Source organism: Typha angustifolia, chromosome 10, assembly GCF_048772165.1.
Source record: "Typha angustifolia cultivar Huaian chromosome 10, ASM4877216v1, whole genome shotgun sequence".
NCBI lineage: Eukaryota > Viridiplantae > Streptophyta > Magnoliopsida > Poales > Typhaceae > Typha > Typha angustifolia.
Window position 1 is genome coordinate 7,519,523 of NC_133248.1, and position 22,381 is coordinate 7,541,903.

General features: G+C 36.6%; 1 protein-coding gene across 2 annotated transcripts; it reads right to left on the reverse strand.

Annotated features, from left to right (window-relative positions):
* Positions 1 to 7,535: 7,535 nt before the first annotated feature.
* Positions 7,536 to 22,255, reverse strand: LOC140769239 (flowering time control protein FPA). Of its 2 annotated transcripts, XM_073109888.1 has the most exons (6): positions 21,736 to 22,255; positions 15,705 to 15,950; positions 15,466 to 15,597; positions 14,377 to 15,314; positions 12,853 to 14,285; positions 7,536 to 7,851 (listed from the first exon to the last, which is right to left on the reverse strand). In XM_073109888.1, exons 1-5 carry the CDS (start codon positions 22,039 to 22,041, stop codon positions 12,872 to 12,874), a joined length of 3,036 nt encoding a protein of 1,011 aa, XP_072965989.1. In that variant the 5' UTR covers positions 22,042 to 22,255; the 3' UTR covers positions 7,536 to 7,851; positions 12,853 to 12,871. The 2 variants fall into 2 exon arrangements, with proteins under 2 accessions (XP_072965989.1, XP_072965990.1); XM_073109889.1 differs by lacking the exon at positions 7,536 to 7,851 and having other exon boundaries at positions 10,130 to 14,285.
* Positions 22,256 to 22,381: the final 126 nt, after the last annotated feature.

A 22,381-nucleotide genomic window follows, 5' to 3' on the forward strand; every position in this document is an offset into this window, starting at 1 on the left:
TTCTCCTCCTCCTCCTCCTTCTTCCCTTCTTTCCTCTTAGACTGCTCAGGGCAAGGCGCTGGGCTCGGCCCAGCGCCCTTGCAGCACATCGCGCTGGGCTGAGCCCAGCACTATGTATAGTTTTTTTATAAATATAAATATAAATATATATATATATGTGCACATTTTTTATTTCTAATTATATTTGATTGTGTTATTAATTATTCAATTAGTTTAGTTAAGTTAATGTATTTAATTTGTATAAATTAAATATAATTATATCATAGTTATTAATAATTCTAATTATATCATGTTTAGCAAAACACCTGCAATATAAATTACTATTTTAATCCTAGGTAGGTAATAGTAATTATTAGGGTTATGTACGTATATTCTTACATAATTATTTGTAGTAACTTAATTCTTATTTTCTTAATTATCAAGGAGAATAATAGGCAGATAATTAGTTTTAAATACACTATTAAATAATATAATTATTTAAATACACTATTAAATAACAAAACAAATATAGAAATGAAGAGTACATAATTACAACAAGAAACTATCTTTTTGTCGGGTTAATTTTAATTAATAGAAAGACCGACATATTTGTTATAAATAATTTCAGATCCCAGCCCCCCTTTCAAAACCCTGTGGACTTAGTTATCGAGGCTTAATCGTTATCGTAGCAGCGTGAACGAGTGGTGGTTTGGTATTTGCAGTAGGGTGAGTAGTCTTATCCCCTAGACTCCTTTCTCAAATTAGGATATATTATATATTATATACATGCATGATTTGGCCTCCAGCATGATTATATGACTTTATCTAGAAATGATTACAATCGAGCATATTTTTATCATACCTATAATTAGGCTGATCTTGGATATAAGTATGATGATGATAAATAGAGATGATGAGAGATAATTATACTATTGTAAGGTTATGTCTAGTTGATTTGTAGCATGGGTATGTATGTAATAGATTAGCATGAGTATACATGCGTTGACTATATAGTTGGAGACTACATTGCATCATTTTTCTCTTGATTCATATTCCACCTAAATTCTTGTTATGCATTGACTTGTTATCGTACTGGATATATGCATATGATCTGTCATTTAGAAGGAAAGCATGAAATATGATTGATAGGATAGTTGATAGAAAGCGTGAGGATATCCAAGTGGGCGCGAGGGTTAGGACGTGCTTAGTAGATGATTGATTGCTCGACATAGTCGTGATCCTGTTGGTCTTATGTCCGAAGTCGTTAGTTTGTGTGCGCAGTAAACATTCGGACACATGTCGTTCGCTAGGGCATATGTGGCGAGTTATCCTCACGAGATTTCTATCAGCTAAAAGGGTGCACGATTTAGATGGATGTTGATACCTTTAGCGGATGGCAGGGTATGGTTATATTTGAAATACTCCTTGCGGATGGCAGAGTATGCTCTAAGCCTTCGGGCATGATGTTGAGACCGGGTACCGGGTGTTGACTTTACATAGTGGTCTAGTATGATGATGACATATAGAGTTGACATTGATGACTGAGATGTTGAGAAATACATAGGATTTTATTATCATCTGATTACCTGATTATTAAGTGGTCAATATACATCATATATGATTGCATTTGATATCATAGCATTGTCATGGTCATATTTGAGAGAGAGTTATGATGATCATATGACGTAGTGACCTGTTTATTCAATGTTGAGAATTATGTATTCTTATCAGTTATGACATGTTATCTATATTTCATTTATGTATTATTGAGGACACATTCATTTACTCATTCATGATATGATACTCTTTCTGATTCATATTATCCAGTACTTGATTTATTCTCTAGTTGACTTCACTGATTCGGGGTAAGGTCTATTTACTGAGTATTTAGCTCATGACTCTCTTGTTTTCTCCTTTCCAAAAATCTAGGTGAACGAGGGGAGCAAGATACTCCCTTAGATGTCTTGCCGATGAGTGAGAAATAGAGTGTGGTTAGTGTTATATGCCAGATGAGTTATCTTATCTGATGTACTAGTGGACATCCTCCAAAGTGTATCTGTATCCTTGTCTTATATTTTAGCAGGTGACATTATACTTGTATAATTATGTATATACTACCGTTGTGTATATGTAGTTGTGAAAAGCTCTTGATGATGTGTTGTGGCCTGTGTATGGCCCATGTAGGGTTATTTGTATGCTGTTAACAGTTAGACTTAAGTTATTCTTAGTTTAGATATTATGGATAAAATTATGATGTTGCTACAGGTTTATTTAATTGTCAGTATCTAACTAAATGGTCAGGTGATACGCACGTGTCGTGTGGGCTCGTGCCATGCACGTGTTTAGAGTTTGGGTGTTACACTATCAATAATACAATATTATATTATGTGTTAAGATAGCAAGTTCCACTAGTGCCACCACAACTACCAACTTCAAATAGCTGAATGCCTTCACCTAAGGAGTGGGTGAAGATCAATACATAAGGGTCTTTTGATGGGCAAGATTATCAAGGGGGTGCTAGCTTTGTCATTAGAGATAAGAAGGGGCTTCTCCTCGTGGCAATTGCAAAGGCTACCTCAAAGGATTCATCCATGCTTTGTCAGACCTAGGCTATGTGGATGGGATTAAAAAAAGCTCTAGGTAAGTGGAATAGGATCATTATTGAGACTGATGTGCTATCGCTGGTCAAGGTATTCAGAGGAGAAGAACCTAGTCTGTGAAAGTTGCACGGATTGATAACTAGCTGTTGCGCGATGTTAGTAGAGTTTTTGGATGTAAAAATTGTTATATTTTTAGGGAGAGAAATCGGGCTGCGGATTGGGTAGCTAGGGGTCAGTAGGAAAACTTCGATGGAGGTTAGATGAAGTGGAGGGGATCTCCTTGCTTTATGAGTTTAAAGGAGATAATTGTAAGAGATATGGAGGGTCTTGGTAGTTCTCGAGATGTAACTTTTTAGATGAGTTTTCATCTCTTCAATCCAACAAAAAAAAAGGCAATTCTCAAAATCCTCTTTGATTTGGTCTATTATCCATCATTGGGGGGATTCGGTGTGCCTAGATAGGGTTTTCATTAATGCTACTTAGACAAGCATATTTTTCTTGGTATTCTATTTTTTGTCTTGCTAGAATCGCTTTTGATTATTCTCTGTTAATGTAGAGTATTTTTCGTAAATAATATAAAACAAAATATGCTTAAATGGGGTTATTTTATTGAAAAAATAGTATTGCAGAAAAAATTGTATGAAATCCGTTCGAATAAGATTTGAATCCGTTCAAATAAGATTAAGCTATCCAAACGAGATTTTCTTGAGAGCAAATTCTATCCAATGTTCGAATGACTTTCAAAGAACAGTTTTTCTTGGTTGAAATATCAGCTCTATTTGGTCCAAAATGTGCCATTTCTAATGGGATCTCTCATACTACAAAGAGATGTCTATTTCATCTTATAAAACTCGTTAAATAAAGAGAAAGAGAGCATCTTAAGTAAAAGAAAATAATCATACTCTTATCATCCTTTCTTCGTACAAAAGCATTGATTTTCAATTTTCTTCTTGATCTTTAGGTTGGTAGTTGGTCCTCAAGTTCCTTCGAAGTACATTTCTTGGAAACTTGATTGTGAGGGCATTATATCCTAGAAATTTAAGAATCCATATGTACCTTAGTGGGAAAATTATTATCTTAAAAGAAGCTTCTAAAATCTTACCTAAAAAACCTAAATTTCTATTTTGATTCCACTCTGCTTCACAAATTTCCCTAACAATTAATTATGACCTAAGAACTTTTGAAAAGCCTAAGCATGAATAGAGATGGCAAAAGTTGACCCGACCCGATATAGTAACCCGGTTTTCAAACGAGCCCTCCTCTCGATCTTGTTGGGAATCGAAACAGTTGGCACGTTCCGCAGCTTTTCCACCTCTCAATCTCGTCGGGAATCTGATCAGCTGACGTGAACCATGACTTTTCCCCCTCCTCTCGGTCTCCCCAGGAATCCGATCGGCCAACGACCTCATGCCTTGGCGCACCGACCCTATTAGCTTCCCTTGGGTGTTCCTGTGTTGATGGTGTCCTCTGTGAACCATCCCATGCCTCAGTGGATGCTATAGCCTCCCTTCGGTGGTTTATGAGCTAGTTGTCGACTATCCTCCACCAACATCACCCTTACTCGATTAATAGAAAAGCTACTCCTCCTCATGTGGATGCCCTCGATGGCATCATTTGGTACCCTCATGACCAGAGCCATTAGGCGGCCCCTCGCCCTGACCGCCAAACTCGACAAGAGTGGTTCTCACTGTTGACCACCTCCAGCCATTGGGCTCTGCCTCAGCTAGCTTTTATTTGCTAAGGGGTGGGTGCCAATGGGGGTGGTCGAGGTTATCGGCGATCGAGAGGGCCAACGACTTACCTACCCACCGTTAGGGCATTTTATTGGATTGTGAGTGGTCATTGGCTCCTCCATTGACTAGTCAGCACCGTAGGTGCCTTCCTCGGCTAGTCTTGTTGATTGACGTGCTGGCTTAGCTGCCAACAGTGATGCTTATCGATAACCCCTTCCCTTCTCCTCCTCGTCTAGGCTAGGTCGAGGAGATGGTAGAGAGGTTAGGGTAGGCTGAGCACTTTCTTGATGGGCTGCGACCTAGCCTTAGGGCTTGGGTTGGGTTGAGCCCCAATCCAAGTTAGCTTGGGCTAGGTGCAACCCAGCCCAAAGTAAGGGTGGATTTGGCCATGGGTAAGAGTGAAACTGGATCAGTTACAGATCGAATAGTGTTCAACCCATATTCGGATCCATATTTTTAGTTCGAATACAAATATTAGACGAATAACAAAATTTAATACCATATTATAATTAAACAGATATGGATAATTTTCAGATAGAGAATTGGATCTTAAACAAATGTTAATTAAATTTTAAATGAATTATGACTTTTTATTTAGACATAATTAATACAAAAATATTAAGAGTTTTACAAAAAATAATTTTTTTGTATGTCAAATAGATACAAAATTAGAGAAACTGATCTCTACAAATAATATATAACACATCATTAGTAACAATATCAATGTTTAATATTTAAATAACCAAACTAAAAACTATAAATCATTCAAAAAATATGCAGGTAAACAGATATCCAATATCCATATCCAAATTCAAAAATTATATCTGACCCGTATCCAAATCCATATCCGGAATTTTTTTCAAAAATTCTATCCATATCCGAATCTATATCCAAACCGAATAGAAATTTTTTATCCGAATCCGATCTGAATCGGGTCGAATAACGGGTCGAGTCGGAATTAATTCAACCTGTTTTCACCCTTAGCCACAGCCAACCCAAGTAGTTATGTGTTAGGTTGGGCTGCTGTCAATCTAGCCCATGGTGTGTTAGGTTCGGCTGCTGTCAGCCAACCCATGTTGGTTTGGGCTAGGTGCAGCCTAGCCCATGGCTCGTTGGGTTGGGCTGCTATCAACCCTGCCACGGCATGTTGGGTTGGGCTACAATCAACCCAACTCATGCTGAGCTTGGGTTGATGGTGTGGTTGTGGGTTGGGCTATGGCCCAACCCAAGTAGCTTTCTTAGTTGACTTTGGCCCCAAGAATTTTTTTTATTGTTCTCTAAATTGTAGTAATTTATTTTATACCTTTTAATTGATTATATTGTCAAACTTGAGCTCTAAATATTAATCATCTTTAGATGATAGATAGATAGATATTTTTAAATCAAGATTATTAAAAGAGGTTATGGCCTAAGAGTGCCATTGTGTATCGCTCTTATTATGGAGTTAGCTCTAATTGGAGTTTAGTCTAGTCGATTATAATTTTGGGTTAAATCAATTTTAATAAAGGAGTCGGTGATCTGAGTGTGCATGTATTAATTACTCTTATCAAAGAACTATTACAGATTAGTGTAGAAAACTAGTATTAAGCAAATTGCCCTATTTAAACGAATCTAATTAATTAAATATTAGCTATGTGATTTACAGCAAATTGATAATAATGATATGGACAATAATTTGAAATAAATTATATATTTAATAACTCATCATGATATGGTACAGCTTTACCAGCTTTATTAAAAACAAAGAATTCTTAATGGACCTACCCAAGCATATTGATGACATCATCAGTAGGATTATTTAATTAATTAATGTTAGGAATGTGGTGCTTATATTTTTATGGCTTTATTATCGAGGTGGATTTGTATTATACAAGGATGATCCCATGGTGTAATTATAACCAGTTATTTGAAAAGCGATGTCACGCAAGTGAAACTTTTATAATCTAGGAATAGTATAGAGAATACATGTTTTACCTTATGACATCATCGCATCCATATCATACATGTGCATATATTTCATTACTGTTATTAATGCATGTCGTGCATATTATTTTATTTTTTTTGTTCAATAAGATTGCGTATGTCATGATTTTTATGCATATACGTTAAGCATAACCATATGCGACAGAACGTAATACTGATGTGTGTTCTATTATGTGTTGTGTTGTATAATATCATACCACTTACATATATGCATGACCATAAAAGGGGTGATTTCTGTATCTTGATAATACTCGACACTTCCCCGATCACGATTATGGATGGGGATATAATTATACTTATGCATTATGGCCCACACTTGAGCTCTTTTTCTGTTGATCACAGACAATCAAGCAACTATTTCATCGAGCGATGAGATATTTATTGTTGATTGACGAGAGTCAAACCATTTAGAGTATTTAAGCTAGAACATAAAGGGTAAGATGACATAAGCTTAGCGGTACCCGATAATATAAAGTGAGAGTATTCGTAAGCAACGATGCCATGATTTTTCGCACAGTGGTGCGATAAGGAGCTAAGGGCTCAAATGTTAATATCGATGTGTGATACTAACTTATACGATGGACTTACAACTAAGGTCATTAATCTATAGTAGCAGACAATTGATCATATTGTTTATCGAGTGATGGGTTGACGAGTTACTATTAGGGTCTACCCTCCATTGTAGGTATTGTGTGGTCGAGTGTAAGTGTTATTGTGGCCTACGAGCATGGCTCAGTATGAGCCTGAGTTAAAGACTTGATAGTCTGAAGTGGTGTATATCTTAATGTGTAGTGTTAATATGGCCTATAAGTATAGTCTGAAGTGGTGTATAGTCTAAAGTGATGTATATCTTCCGTCTTGCCTCGTTCACTAGGAAAACCCTATACCCAACTACCCTAAACTGATAACTCATTCTCAAGTTGCAACGAACCTAATGAGACAGAATTCATCCCCCCCTCTCTCTAAGATAAAAGGGCATGACCCACCTCAGAGATTGAAACGACTCACTGTTGCAGGTGAACATCTTAAAAAGCCCCAACCCAGCGCCAGCGTCTGTGGCTTCCTTTATCGATGATTGCAAATTTTTGAGCTCTTTGTATCTTTGTTTTAAATATAGCATATTGTCTGTATAATGGTTGGCTAATTTAAGTAAAAGCATAGGCTATGGGTCTACCAAGGAGGGCTCTTTCCCGGACTCACTAGTATGACTTCTGATCGCCGAAATTAAGGCAACTAAGTGATATAGTTTCTATTTTCTTTTAAGGAAAAAAAAAAAACCATGCCAATCCTTAAACAACAAGGGAAAAAAATAAGGATTCTGAAGTTTTAAAAGTCAAAACGTAAAAAAAAAAAATTCAAATTTTATCACCCTACCCCTGTTCATACCCTAACAAATAGTCTCAAATTTATTTCTTCCACAAATACAACACCACGAGTTACTAATCCTTAGTTTGGTTCCTCAATAGCCAGGTCTTCACGGTCGATGATTATGCCAGTAGAAAAGAGATAGTCAACTCCTCGTCATCTCCAGAACGAAAACGGTACTTGATCTCAACCTACAAGCATAAGTTATAATAGATTGGTAAGTTGAGCGGTGTGAAATAGACAAGGTAGTTTTCTCTTTACTAAAGGATAATGAATAAGAAAAGGAAAGAAACACTTCAAGCAGGAGATTGGTATTAGATTTGCCTAGGGATTAAATGTAAAATTAACTCTTTTTTTCCCATAAATTTGTAGCAAAAATTTGGATTGAGAATTTCATTTTTGCACTAAAACAGAACAATACTGGACGCTTTTGTCGAGCTATATACGTCTTGATGTGTTCTACCAATATGAAGCTCATAATTTGGAACAATTATACCCGTGCAATCTCAGGATCCCAAAAAATTGAATAAACCCATACTTCGCAGTGCGTAATAAAATAATTGGCGAGGAATCAAACAAAGTATCTCGTTCGTCGTCGGCGGCAGAAGTATGAATAGAAAATTGAGTTTTTCTTCTCTTTTTTTTCTTTTTCCTTTTTTTTTTTCCCGTTTCAGCATATAACGAAGTTGCTTTAGAGATGAATCCCAGCAAAGTATGAGAGACTACGAGAAACAAATTTTCCTGAGCTTGGGCTATGTAACCATAGTAAGAGGACCAGGGGGACCCAGCTTAATGGTAGAGATAAATTGAAAAGTTTGAACCAGATCGCAACGTAAAAACCCACAGAAGGAATCGCTGAGAACATCGTACGAGATCAGATCTTTTTAGTGGAAACCGTGTATTGGATAATCGCACGAGAGAAAATTGAGAAATCATACCTCTACTCAGGCCATTGATGGTTAATTGCTTCAAGAAGAGAAGTATTATAGCTTGATGTCAAATTGCAGCCATGAAATAGCTGTCTTAACCCCCAGTTAACGAGAATTTGTGTAATGTAAGTGCTTGCAGTGAGGCAATTATTTACAAGTGACGCCTATAGTTACCCCTAAAAGCCAAAAATCATCGAGATTTCGAAGGTAGCAAGATGTAATTTGATGTCAAATAATCACAACTCTTTTGGTCTCAATGAACCTTAAGAATGGAACAGGATCCAAAACTAGACAAATATGCTTACCAAAACATTCAACAGATCACAATCTAACGAGACCAAAGGATTATAAATTTGAACCTCATGAATGCATCATACCTAGCAATTCCATTGAAATAGTCCCTAAATTATCAAAAGCAGTTTTGAGGATTCCAAATGCATAAGCTCGAAAGAAGTAACAGAAACCATAGCTGTATGTTTTTCATCCATTTTCATCAATCAACGGCACACGTGAAAGCTTAAACTAGAATCTCTTGTACTGTAAAATAGTTATAGTATTATCGGAATTGAACAAAATACGTAGATTTTCGTTTTGCTTAGCCTCATAGCAAACCACCTCATCATAAATGACTAAAAATCGATCTGAGTTTAAATTGTGCAACACATGTTTCACAAATACGTATTACAGGACACCGAGAAAGACTAGCCTGAATTTTATGCATAATATGAGCCAGTGAAAATGTGAAAGAATATAAGATGATCAATTTTCCGTTTTCTGTTTTTGTATAAGCTCACAACGCTGGCTACCTACTCTCTACTTGAAGCAATTTAAATTGTGCTAGAATTTGAAACCACTTTAATTATTTCAGTTCAACATACATATCATTGTTCAGAAATTGACACGATCAAACTGCATCTACTCAACTATACTGTTTGGAAAATACATGAAATTATATTGATATATTCAAGTTCCAGCTTAACTTAGCAAATAATAACCTATTGATGGTGTTGGATAAGATTTATTAACACTTCCCTCTTGATACATTCGTTTTCCTCAAATATATGATTCACACCTCTGAAATGCACTGATGCAATATGCCAAAATTGTCTCCACCATAACCACAACAGTTGATGGTCATACTAGCAGCCACGTGATGTTGAATATAGCAACCATGCTTATAGTACAGCTTGGTTGTCCACGTTATTGGTAGACTTGAGAGATGGGAGATTGTTACTGGGAGGGAGGGAGAGCGAAGGGGTATGATCTAGTTGGTGAATAAAAGTGTATAAAATGTTTTAAAAGAAGTCTCATCTGGATATCTATATGTAGTAAATTCCAGTGAGCAAATTTTTGCAATTCCAAAAGTTCATCTTTAGTGTCAGATATTCGTGCCAAATTGCCAAATCATTGAACTTGGTTATAGCTGCTGAAATGCAATCAAATCTCTTGAAATCTTAAGTGATCTAAGCGGCGTAACTGAGAAAATGAGAATTCCAAAAATGGACTCTATATTGGCATTTCTGAATGAGGCCCTAATGCATAATATAAAAATCAATTTCTCCTCGAGTTCCCTTGTTTCTAAAGAACACACACTTTTAAAAAGTTTTCCAGATGTAAAAAGAAACTGTGACTCGTTAACGAGGGAAAGCTAATACTACAGCCTAGCCAAATAGAGTACAATGAACTACTAGTGAATAATGGTCGACATAAATTTGTTGATCCATCCAGAGTAAAATATCACACAGTAAGCTGAAGTAGCCTTGTCAATGAATCATCTAAAATTCAGAAATTTATAGTACATTACATAATTTAAACATGAAGGGGAACAACGAAATAGAAGGGGGAAGCTGAATGAGAGAAGGAGAAAGATTCAGGAAAGAAGAAAATGTCATTTAACACAGAGCAGAACACATTCCTATGCCAACTTACTTGTAAATTATAAATCTTTTAATTACCTTTTCTGCTGGGTTCTGTAATAACTAATCTAGTAGTCCTTATCCCCAATAAGACCAACCATCTGGATAAACTTCAATTTTCTTAATGGTCAGAAATATTGGATCTCATAATTATGAATCTTCCACTAATCGATAGCTTAAATTATTACAACCAAAAATTTGATAGCTTAAAATGTAGGAATAAACTATACACAGAAATTTGCTACCCTAAAATAATTTCCATAAATGAAATAAAATAAAATAAAAGATCGTAAATATAATGCTAGCATAAACTGTCCACAGACATAATTTCAACCCTATTGAGAACTGACTACACAAATCTTACTATCAGTTAACACAACAAAGCCCACAAAAAAAAACCTCAATCAATAGTCCATTGAAGAAAAGGCAACTATTCAAACACAAATAATAATAAAACTCTATACTGCAGCCTTAAAAGTACTGAAATGCTTTCTAAGGTGAATTTGGTTCCTAATGAGAAGTTCAAACCAGCCACAGATATACTATAAAATTAGAGCAATCTAGCTAAGTAAAACGCAAAAAAAGATACACAATCCCAATCAAACTATAAGCAAAACATCCATCTTTGAGTAACTACTTGTATACCACATCAAGCTTCGATCCATGTCTATATAGAAGTTGCTTAGAAGTACTAAATGAATCATGATAATGCCACATAAATCAAAATCATATTATCATCCACTTCCAATAGCAAAATCTAAGCCTCGACATGGTTGTCGTAACAAAGCATTCAAGCATTTCACAATATGCAAAAGAGTATATATTTTCCAGAATGAGCGCTTTTCGACTACTTTGATACCATGGCAGTCATTACATATACCACCTCAAAAGTAACCCACCATAATAAATTAATGTCAAGTTTGCTAATTTAAGTATCATCGTGTCTTTCCTCGATAGTTATTAACTTATAATCTCCCCTCATGTCAATTTTGAGCTTCTCCTCCCTACAAAAGCGCCTTATCCCTCAACCAAATTTTTCATAAAAGGTTCATTTTGTGGTCTCAATTCTACTACCCTGTAGCTTGTATCAGATATACCCGTTTCTTATCATATATTTCCTACTAATCATACTCATCCATCTCAACAGATAGTTCAACTATCGGACATATTATTTCCTACTTGCTCAACATTCAAATCAATAAAGCATAATTGGTCTTATAGACACCACGTATAATATTGCTGTTATCCTAAAGGTAACATTGTGATCACACAATACAAAGAAGATACTTCTTTATTTCAACCATCATTCTCTAATTGTGTATAATATCCTCATCAATCTCTCCATTATGTTAGACTATAGGTCCATGGTCTTAGGAGCTACAAGTTTTAATTAAGTTGCATTTTAAGTTTTTAACATAAAGCAAAATAGAGAAGTATGAGATCATTCCACACAGATACATAGATGAACTACAAAAAAGGTATATTATACTTGAGTAACAATCTAGTTAAATAAGTAATATATCTATCTGGCTCAATTAATTGAATTTCTCTTGCTTTTAACTCCTAATCAATTTTAAAGTGACTCTAAACAGATGGAATTCTCTAACAAATTTCTAAAACCAGATAAAGAAACATAAATAATTATCCACCTAATGTATCATAGCTTCCTAAATAGTCAATAAGAAAGTGGCAACTCAAAGGACTCGTAGATTTCAACATAAGCAATACTGCAATATTACAACATCAGTAATGTCACAAATCAACTACTTTGTGCATATCAATCATATGTATCAACAATTTCATTAGGACATTTGTTCAAGCACCAAATAATAACAACTAACAACAATAATTTGAGAGGTAGTTTCAAAAGGAAAGGAAAAAAAATATGAGACATTTTGGATAAGGCTAGTTTGATAAATAAAATAACCAACAGGACCTATGCAGTAAATGACAAAAATATAATAAAGAGTGAACTTTCATATGGGAGAGCAGAGCATTTAAAATATAAGGAAATAAAATAGGATCAAGTTGAACTACTCAAGGGATATCTCCTGATGGTTCACACTTCAGTCAGAAGGGAAAAAGAGAGCATACCAATATGAACAGTCTAATAAGCAAATACGCCGTAAATTATCACCAAAAAAAAAGGAATCAATGCCAGAAATTAAATAGAACATGACATATGAGAAAAGGATAACAAATAAATAATGCATGTAAATCTATAGTAACTTATCCTGTAACAAAAGATTTAGGACTATAACTGCATTATGGCTATTTACGTTTAGAATTATAACCGCATTATGGCTAAATATACAGTTAAACCAACTAAAGTTAAGTAGACCCATACCTGCTATGCTATACGATTTTCACTGTTGATTTCCAGAATCTTGAACAGATTTAGCACTTGATTGTTGCTGTTGTTGAATTTGAAGGAGAAGACTGGCAGCAAACTGGAGGGTTGACTGGTATCTTTGATTCTTATTTGCATCACCCTCCAAATTGCCCTGAGCAGAACTAGATAAAGATGTCTGCAGCTGTGCTCCTTGAGAAGGGAACTCCATGTTCACCTTGTCTGTTGGCAATGAAATGGCATTTTGGGGATAGGAGAAACTCCCAATCTGATCATTACCAGATGAGGGTATAGGATTTGGTTGCTGCTGGATTGCTGGGTTGAAAACACTAGAAGCATTTGGTGTTTGTAACATACCATATGCGTTTTGAGAAGCAAAGGAAGAATCAAATTGATATTGCTGATTGATCTGGGTGGCTGGAAACTGTCCACCTTGGGGCAGCATTATAGGAGTATTCACTGTTCTAGTAGTAGTAGTAGTAAGAGTCTGTGCCAAGTTCAGGGTGGAGTTCTGTATTTGACCACTACTAATAAAAGGTTGAGCAGAATGACCTTGTGCACTAGAAATATTAGCAGATTCTGGAAAGTGGGAGATATTATGTGCCTGGCTAGGGTAATATTGCCCTAAATGTTGGGGGGCGTTACTCGCTTGCTCTAGGGAAATACCAGAAATTGTCGCTTGATTTTCTTGTCTCCATCCTTGAATTGGCATTGTTCTGTCATGCATCATAGACGTAGAAGATGAAGCTGACCTAACTGTGGAGCTTGGTGGTGTCTGAACAGCCCCACTAGCTGCTGACTGAATGTTTCCAGGTATAAGAGAAGATAAAGTAGCAATAAGTTCAGGAGTCAAGGAAACTTCCATTTTGGTTGCGGCATTCCCATTGTTTGCGTAGTCCAGGGAACTTGCTTGCTCAGCATGAGCTTCGTCAACAAATGTACTCAGAGGTTTGACAGTCTCTGCAGGGGGCAACGGCTCCTCATGGAAAGATCTATTATAATCCACCTTAAAAGCTTGTTCTTCATTCTGAGAAGCAACAATATAACCTTTGTGCGAAGATGATACATCCTGTCTACCAATGTATTGGGATGGTGTAGGAGGGATGGGCAGTTGTGGCTGTTGTGCAGCTGCACTGGTTGATTGCTGTGGGAACTTTAGTACTACACCATAAAGTCGTTCAGGACCAGTAATATTCAACACCTCAGTCAAGAAATCTGATGGGGGCACCAAGAATAGAGTAGTTCCATCATCAAGCTTTGCAACTCCTGCGCGGCTTTTTAGGCCCAAATAACGGAGAAATTCGGTGTAAGAAGCAAAGTCCTCTTCACTGTCTGGTAGAAAAAAGACAATATCGAAACCAATGGCCTCAGCATAGTGTTTCGTGAGCATATCCAAGCCTGTTCTGGCTGAGCAATTAACAACTTCAGGTCTGCAAGGCAATTTTTTATGAGAACCTAAGAAATAGAAGGACCATTACAATATTGTAACAGAATTAATGGGCTAGTAATTCTGAAACTTACAAAGGTGAGTTAATGCCCTTCCCTATTGGCACACACCGAGCATGGCAGACATGAGATCCACCTTTAGCAATAATACCACGCCAGCAATGGCCATTATCCGGAGATCCACGCAGCTCACTAGTTCCTGGAACAACAGGACTGAAATGTCTTCGAGCAGATGGACCTATATCAGGATGAGAAAATCGGGAGTAATCCGTGGTCTCAGAATCCACGCTCTTTGCATTAAAAAAGACATCATCAGGTGAAAACCTATCCATTCTCAACCTCTTTGTTTCTCTCATGTCAAACGTATCCCATGCACCTGGCATAGATTGAAATGGTGGGCGCAGGTTTTGTGGAGAAGGTAGAATACCCAGTTGTGAAGGAGATCGCCGCTGCCAATGTGCGCGCAAAGATTTGTCAGCTTTAGGATCAGGCAAATCATGCAAGACATCACCAAAGTCATGGTATTCTGCTCCTACCAGACGAGGGTCAATTCCTTGTCTTCCAACTGGCCTCATCAAATGGTCTGGTCCAGGCATACTATTAGGATGTAAAGGTCCAGGAAAGTTATTGGGAGCCAGAGGATGGCCAGGACCATAAGATTCTAAAGATCCAAAAGGACCTTCACTTGAAAACATCTCAGGTCTAGGCCCTCTTAATCCTGGAAATTGTGGTGGATTGTCCTTAATTGGTGCGACTTCACTGCTTGAGAACAGTATTTGTATCCTAGGGTCATTGAAAAGACGACCTTGCAGACCTTCCTTTGCACGCCTAGCTTCATCAGTGCTTCTAAATTCTACAAAGCAATAATGCCTTGATGGAAAACACTTGATTCTTTCAATTTCACCAAAAAGAATCATAGCATTATGAAGCATCTGCTCATCAATCTGAACAGATGGTGGATATCCCACCCAAAGAACATTGCTTGGATAGCCTTCTCGTCGTCCTCCGTGAGGCTGACAGTTTGTGCAACAAATCAAAAGTTGGCAGAAAACAAAAGCTATTATTAGAATAATCGTTCATAACTCACAATTGCATATGCAGATAAAAATAAGTAAACCAATTGGAAGTTACAACCAATAGCTAAATTTATAGTTCAAACTTTACCATGTGCCTTTTAGATGCGTAATATGATGAATCATGAAAACCTTTCATTCCATCAGGTAGCAATGATCGTTCAAGTGGTCCCAGTCCCCTACTAGTGAGATGTACATTCCTTGAGTCATGATCAGGCCAATCCTGTTTCATGAATGACAACATTATCAGGGGAAGAATCTATCATAAGTTCAAAAAATATGAAAGTGGCATATGGAGAATATAATAAAAGGCATCAAGAAACCACACACCCTTCTAAGTGGTTGAGATCTCTGAAAATCAACACGTAACTGTTCGCCACCTAAACGCTTTCCATTCATGCTCTTATGTGCAGTAATAGCATCTTCCAACTTGTAATAGTCAATAAGAGCAGAATTTCTATCTCTAAAGAACCTATAATCTTCAATCTTTCCAAATATCAAGAATTCATCTTCAAGTTGCTCCTTTGAAATAGCCGAACTAATTCCACCAATCCATAACTGCCTAGCTGCTTTTGCCTGCATACAAGTAATTAATGTTATTACACACAAATTTACATGTATGAAAATATACACATTTATCTATATGTAAGGTCAAAGTAGTTACAACAGCATCTTCTACAACGGAATCTTGACACAAAAAAGATAATTTAGATAGACCACCATAAAATGAATATGTTCTTGACAACAACAGAACTATGCCATTCAGATTGCTACTAGTAGTCAGACAAATTACACCAGATACGTCAATTATAAATTTTTAAAAAAACTCTTATGTTGAGCCCACTGTCCATTTCTTAACATCAAGACAGAGCAACTTGCATTAAATCCCAACAGTGAATTCCCTTTATTGCAAAAGGGCAAAATAAGTCGTCCCTCAGTTGTTTGAACTTGGACAAGTTATTGCTCACTAGTATTAAAATAAAAAAGAAAAAGGAAGATACTGCATACTCTAGAGACCTTACCTAAAGAGATGCACACAAACAATGGTAACCAGCAATAAGACAACCTTAAAAAATTATCTAGCTATCCCATAACAAATAATGATGCGCCAGCAAGCACAATAGACAATTTCAGCAGCCAAAATTTTTTGTTCCCTAGCATATGAATACAAGCCAGACTTTAGTTGGCTTTTCCAACTGTAGCACGAATTATGTTGTAGTGAACTAAATGCCTTATTACTGGATAAGCCATCCACTCAAATGTGAAATGATGGGCACTATGATGGAAATAACAGAAGACTTGTTCAATATTTTCAAACATTCAGATGATAGAGCTATAAAGTTTGTCCTAGTCCATTAAAAGTTACATCAAGCGCAAGGAATATCTCCAGCTTGTGAATAATTTTTATGGACATGGCTTTCAATCTTGAAGAAGATAGTGTAGCAGCATTCTTACTGGCCAGCAGATCTTTTTTCTTTCTTTTCTTTTTCTTTTTTTTTTGATAAGATATTTAAACGTTTAAGACTATGAATTAACATTCCTGAATCTCATCTGCCAATTTTCCGTCATAATATAACCAGATATGTAGTTATTAGTTATTACTAGCTACCAAGTGGGCCTTTGAGGTTCAAATGCAATACTCTTACTAGCACAATTTTTCACTATTATCCTGACCAATAAAATATAAAATTGTCACTCTTGGATGACATACATGATGAACTTCCATAAAGTTTGGACCATATTCTTCTGCAACAGGGAAGCAATATGCAAATATAGCAGATCTATTCTAGATTATCAACAATTCCTACTTGTTGGACAGATGGTAAGCTCAAGAAGGATATTCTCAATTGAATGTACCTAGTACCTAGGGAAAATTTATTACACCATAATCACCATCCTATGTTTTCACTCCTTTATCAGCATCCTTACTGAGGAGATGGGGTTGAAATGCAATGTTTAAGCAAATGGCCACCACCAATTCTACAATATCTTCATAGAACCAAGAACAGTAAACATTTTATGAATCTACATCTATACATGAATAATATATATATACAACTAAATTATTAACAGCACATTCATGATTCATCTATAGTCACTGTCCAAAAGCAATCAATTCAGACAATTGGCCTTAGAAGACAGCTACATGTCAGAAGCAACTTTTAGGAACTTGTCGCAAGAAAACTTTTTCACATTTTAAATGATAATAGTAACTGCTTCCAATTTAGTGCCATTACAAATTAACTAACAAATGTAAATAATTTTTACTCAAAGTACTGCATAAGAGCATACTTGGCCAATCTGTCCTGTCATCAACAAGACAAGAACTACAAAAATTCCTTCCTAGCCACTGACTGATCCAACTAACTTAAAATGTAGTAGAAACTGAAAATTATCCTCGTCTTAGTTTGTGAATTATCATTAGTAACAGCTAATGCATCAAAATGGAAAAGTAATTAACTGATTAAAGGACAACAAAGAGTTGTACACACAACTTACTGGCTTCTCTACAGGAAATCATTGAAGTGACAAAAGTCAAACAAGCTGTAACTCAATGGATTAAAATTTCTAATGTACATTTGGTTGATGAGTAAAAAAATTCCAATTTGCAACAGCTAGTTGTCTAAAACTGATAGTAGTGCAAGACAAACTGAAGATCAGGCATAAGAGAGAGAGAGAGAGAGCAAAAGAGAGAGTTTCCGCATATTACGCACATCCCTCACAACCAAAGCTAATAAAAAAACCTTTTCCATGGCTTTTTAATTTGAGTTCCAATGCTACACTTGACTTTGGTTGTGCTTACTTCAGTAGTTGGGCCCTTAATTCCATCAAAAGAGTTCCAATTGTTTACCTACCAATTTAGTCTCCAGCCATCAATAAGTTAAGACCTGGGGATATAAGAACTAATTGCATCACGCTTAACTACCAATTAACTCTAGGATAATTGCATTTCAGTGCCTTACAGTATATTAATCTATTTGGCAAAACAGAAGGGCTTTGCTTTCTGAAATTAGCTGTCCAAGTCATAAGAGTACATCTGAACACCCAGAGTGCACAAATGAAATGTCGAGGTCCTTTGGCCTAGATAGTCTTCTAGAAGGTATTTTTGGACTTAGATAGTCTTTTAGAAGGTAATTTTGGAGGCTTCATTGGCAAGGGCACTCTCCGGACTACCCTGCAAAGGCCATATATGGCCTAGCGACGTGGCTAAGCGCACATACAGCTTTAGGAAATTTAACAAAATAATAATAACAGTAAGTTCTTTACTTCTTTATTTTTTTTGTTATCTTCTTGATTGATTACTATTTGCATGTTGTAGTTTTACATATTTCATATCAAAATAACACTACCAAATGCTTACTTGCAAGATTTCGAATATTTAGTATCGACATCAAAAGCTAGAAAAAGTGACGTGTATCAATTATATCCAAGGTTTCAAGTATCAAAATCAGTCATCCAGAAAGCCAATACGTATCAGCTGTATCAACAATAGCGATATCGGTCATCCGTACCAATTTGTATTTTAAAATAATTTTTAAATACAAAAATTCTAAAAATTTTAAACTAACAATAATAAGATATAAACATAAATTATTCACATATAAATATGTATTATTATCTTAATTTTTATCTCTTTCTACCACTCATACTCTCTCTCCCTCTCATACAAATAAAAAAAAACCTTACTCTCTCCCTCATTCTCCTTTATCAAACTCTTTCTCTCTCTCTTTCATTAATTCTCTCCCACTAACTCTCCCTCCCACTCACTCTCTCTTATTAACTCTCCCACTACCTCTCTTATTAACTCTCTCACTACCTCTCTCTCTCCTACTACCACTCTCTCTCCCTCTCCCTCACCAACTCTTCTCTTTCTCTCATTAACTCTCTCCTTCTCCCTCACCGACTCCTTTCTCTCGATCTCTCCCTTTCTAATTCTCTCTCCTCTCTCCCTCACACTAACTCTCCCTCTCCCTCACCGACTCCCTTCTCTCTCAATCTCTCCCTCTCCGATTCTTCTTCCGCAATGCTTCTTTGACGAGGTATTTTCTCTTTTTCTCTCTCAATCCCTTTGACGAGCTCTATTTTATCTCTCTCCTCTCTCTCTCTCTTTTCATACTCTCCTCCCTCTCTTTCTCCCTCTCTCTCCTGATTTCGATCAATTAGATCGAGTATCAGCCGATCCGGCCAACATAGCTGATCCCGATCTGTTTCGGCCGATCCAAAACTTAGAACCATGATTACATCAACCATATCAATTGTTTCATTATCATGCTAATTTTTAATTAGATGAGATTCTAAAATATAAAATGTCAGAGAATTTTAAAACAACAGGTATCAGTTGTATCAGCCATGTCAATCGTTTCATCGTCACGCTAAATTATTATTAGATGAAATTCTAAAAAATGATTATAAAATGTAGGAAGATTTTATAAAATTACTAAAAAAAAGAAAAATAAGAGAATCCAAATTACCCACTTAAGGTAGTGAATTTGTGCTAAAAGTTGGTTAGTGGCAAACACCTTTGCTTGATAGAGGTGTCATGAAGGTCCTACAAGAGAAAGGAGAGGATAGGAGAAAAAAGAAATTCAAACATGTCAGATCTCTCTCTAATTAATCATATATATCTCCCTTATAATCAATTGGAGAAAGAGGGGGAATTGGAAAAGGAAAATATTGTGTCTAAGAAGAAGGCAAGATTTGAGTTAGATCCGACAAAATCTGGCTTCGATCTAGCCCAAAGTTGACAAATAAATGATACAGTTTATGATTGGCCGATATCACCAAAACCCAACGGAAACTAGAAATCTTTTCGTCTATGGTTTCAAATCAGCATTAGTGAATATCAACAATACATATGTCTATTCTTGGAACCACTGTTATTTGTGTGTATACAATATGCAGCTTCTGGGGGGCCACTAAGGTGGTTAGGTCATATATGCAATGTTTGGCGGCTATCCAATGATTTAGGCAGATCGTGTGTGATTTAATCAACTTCAACGATGATAAGAAAAAAAGAAAGACTAATGACGATTCTAGTATGCTTGTTATTTTGTATTACCTTCTTCACTGATTAGTGATTAACATTTGCAAGTTATAGTTTTATTTATTTGATACAACATGATGCTACCAAATGTTATTTGTGTATATCGTATAGTTTTGCACAAGAACTGGATAAAATTCAATGAGTGACAGCATCCCAATCACCAAATAAGAGGGGGAAGAAGAGATTGAATCTCACATTAGTCCTCAAAAGTTAGACCAAATAGCAGCGCTCGTATGAAATACAATTGCATCCGTTGTTTGAGATAATAGATTGCTCAATGTTTGACTCAAAATAAAGAAGCCTAATCTAGATTGTTGAATAATAAAAGATATAAGCTTGGACTATCACGGTTCCTTTGTAAAACCACTTATCCTTTTGCACCATAAGAAAATGGAATTCCAGCAAAAATAACAGACAGCAAGAAGCGCCATGATCGAGGTAATGAAAAGAAAACAAGAAAGCTCACTCCCTGATTCCTCAAATATAAGCAAATGTCATAAAAGATAAACTTGCACTATTTTATAGAAAACGACAACCTTCCAAGTAACCTCCTAAGCATCCACCTTAGGCAAAGAGTTAAACTTTGCTTAAGTCCACCCGGGAATTGGTATTTTAGTCTTACTATGTGAGTATGTTCTTGGTAATATGCAATAGTTTATACTTCTTTTACTTTATTCGTTTTACTTATTCATATTAATTTCTTTTCATATCATCATTTCTTTTATTTACTTCTTTTTCATCCGACTTGATTTCTAAGCCAATGTTGCATGGTACCTTGTCCGCCTACTTATCACCCAACACTTTTCAAAACCTAGGATATCTTAGATTGACAAAAGTCAGGAGGTAGTTAACCTCATTTAACAGTGGAATAACTCTAATAGACTAGATGCTTGATCTGTATCACATAGCATTAGATGCTGGATATCAATCAAGCAGTTCACCAGACCCTTTAATCTATGATGTTTATAGGGCAATGACCAAACCTAATTAAAACGACGAACTTTGGGGACAAACACAATTTAGTTATACTTGATACATTAGTAGATTGTTGAAATTTCAACGGGCATTATAGAAGACCTAAATTAACGAATTTCATAATTCTACTAGATTAAATGACTGATAGGTCTCGTGTAGCATTGATAACGATGTTAAAAGGGAACTGCATCCTAATCGCTTAAAAACCCTAAACCTAATAAAAACATCAAATCCTACGTCCATTCTCAAAACGTTCACAGTATAAAATTTATTAAAACCAATCCACCCGGCCATCAATTGAAGTAAAACCCTACTCAAATTACACATAAGAGAGGAACAAACCGGTCGGGAAAACTGAATCCTAACAGCATTCCCACGGATCACTGTGCCCTGTAGGGCATCCATTGCGGCCCGTGCCTCGTCGACGCTCCGGAATAAGACAAAGGAGTAGCTCCTCGACCCGTGCATGGTCACGCAATCCAGAGCCCCATGCTTGGAGAAGACTTCCATGACATCGGCGTCGACGGTGCTCGGCGAGAGGTTGCCGACCCATAGCGTGTTCGTGGGGTTCTCGTCGGCGTCCGCCTCCTTCGATGACGACCGCCGGCCGTGGTCCGAAGAGGTGACGCCGGATTTACTCGCTGGCATCGCTAACGCCGGAAAACTAGGCGATTTGGTTCACGGATTTGGGGTGGATATGCTAACTGGGGGGTAAATCGAGGTCGAAAGGATGGAAGAGACCAGATTCCTTTGGGGAATTTGGCGGCGGATATGAGTATATGGTGGTGCCCGAGGGGGGGTTAGAAGAGAAAACCTAGAAGGGAGAAAGGTAACGAGAGGAAGGAAGGCATTAATCGGGGGGGTTGGCTTGGCTGATCTATTTATTAAAATAAAAGCTGAGACGAAACCGATCCGACCAACCACGCTGATACTTCACACTGTTCTACGTAACGGCAGCACATGGAAAGGGCCGGGCCGGGCCAAGACC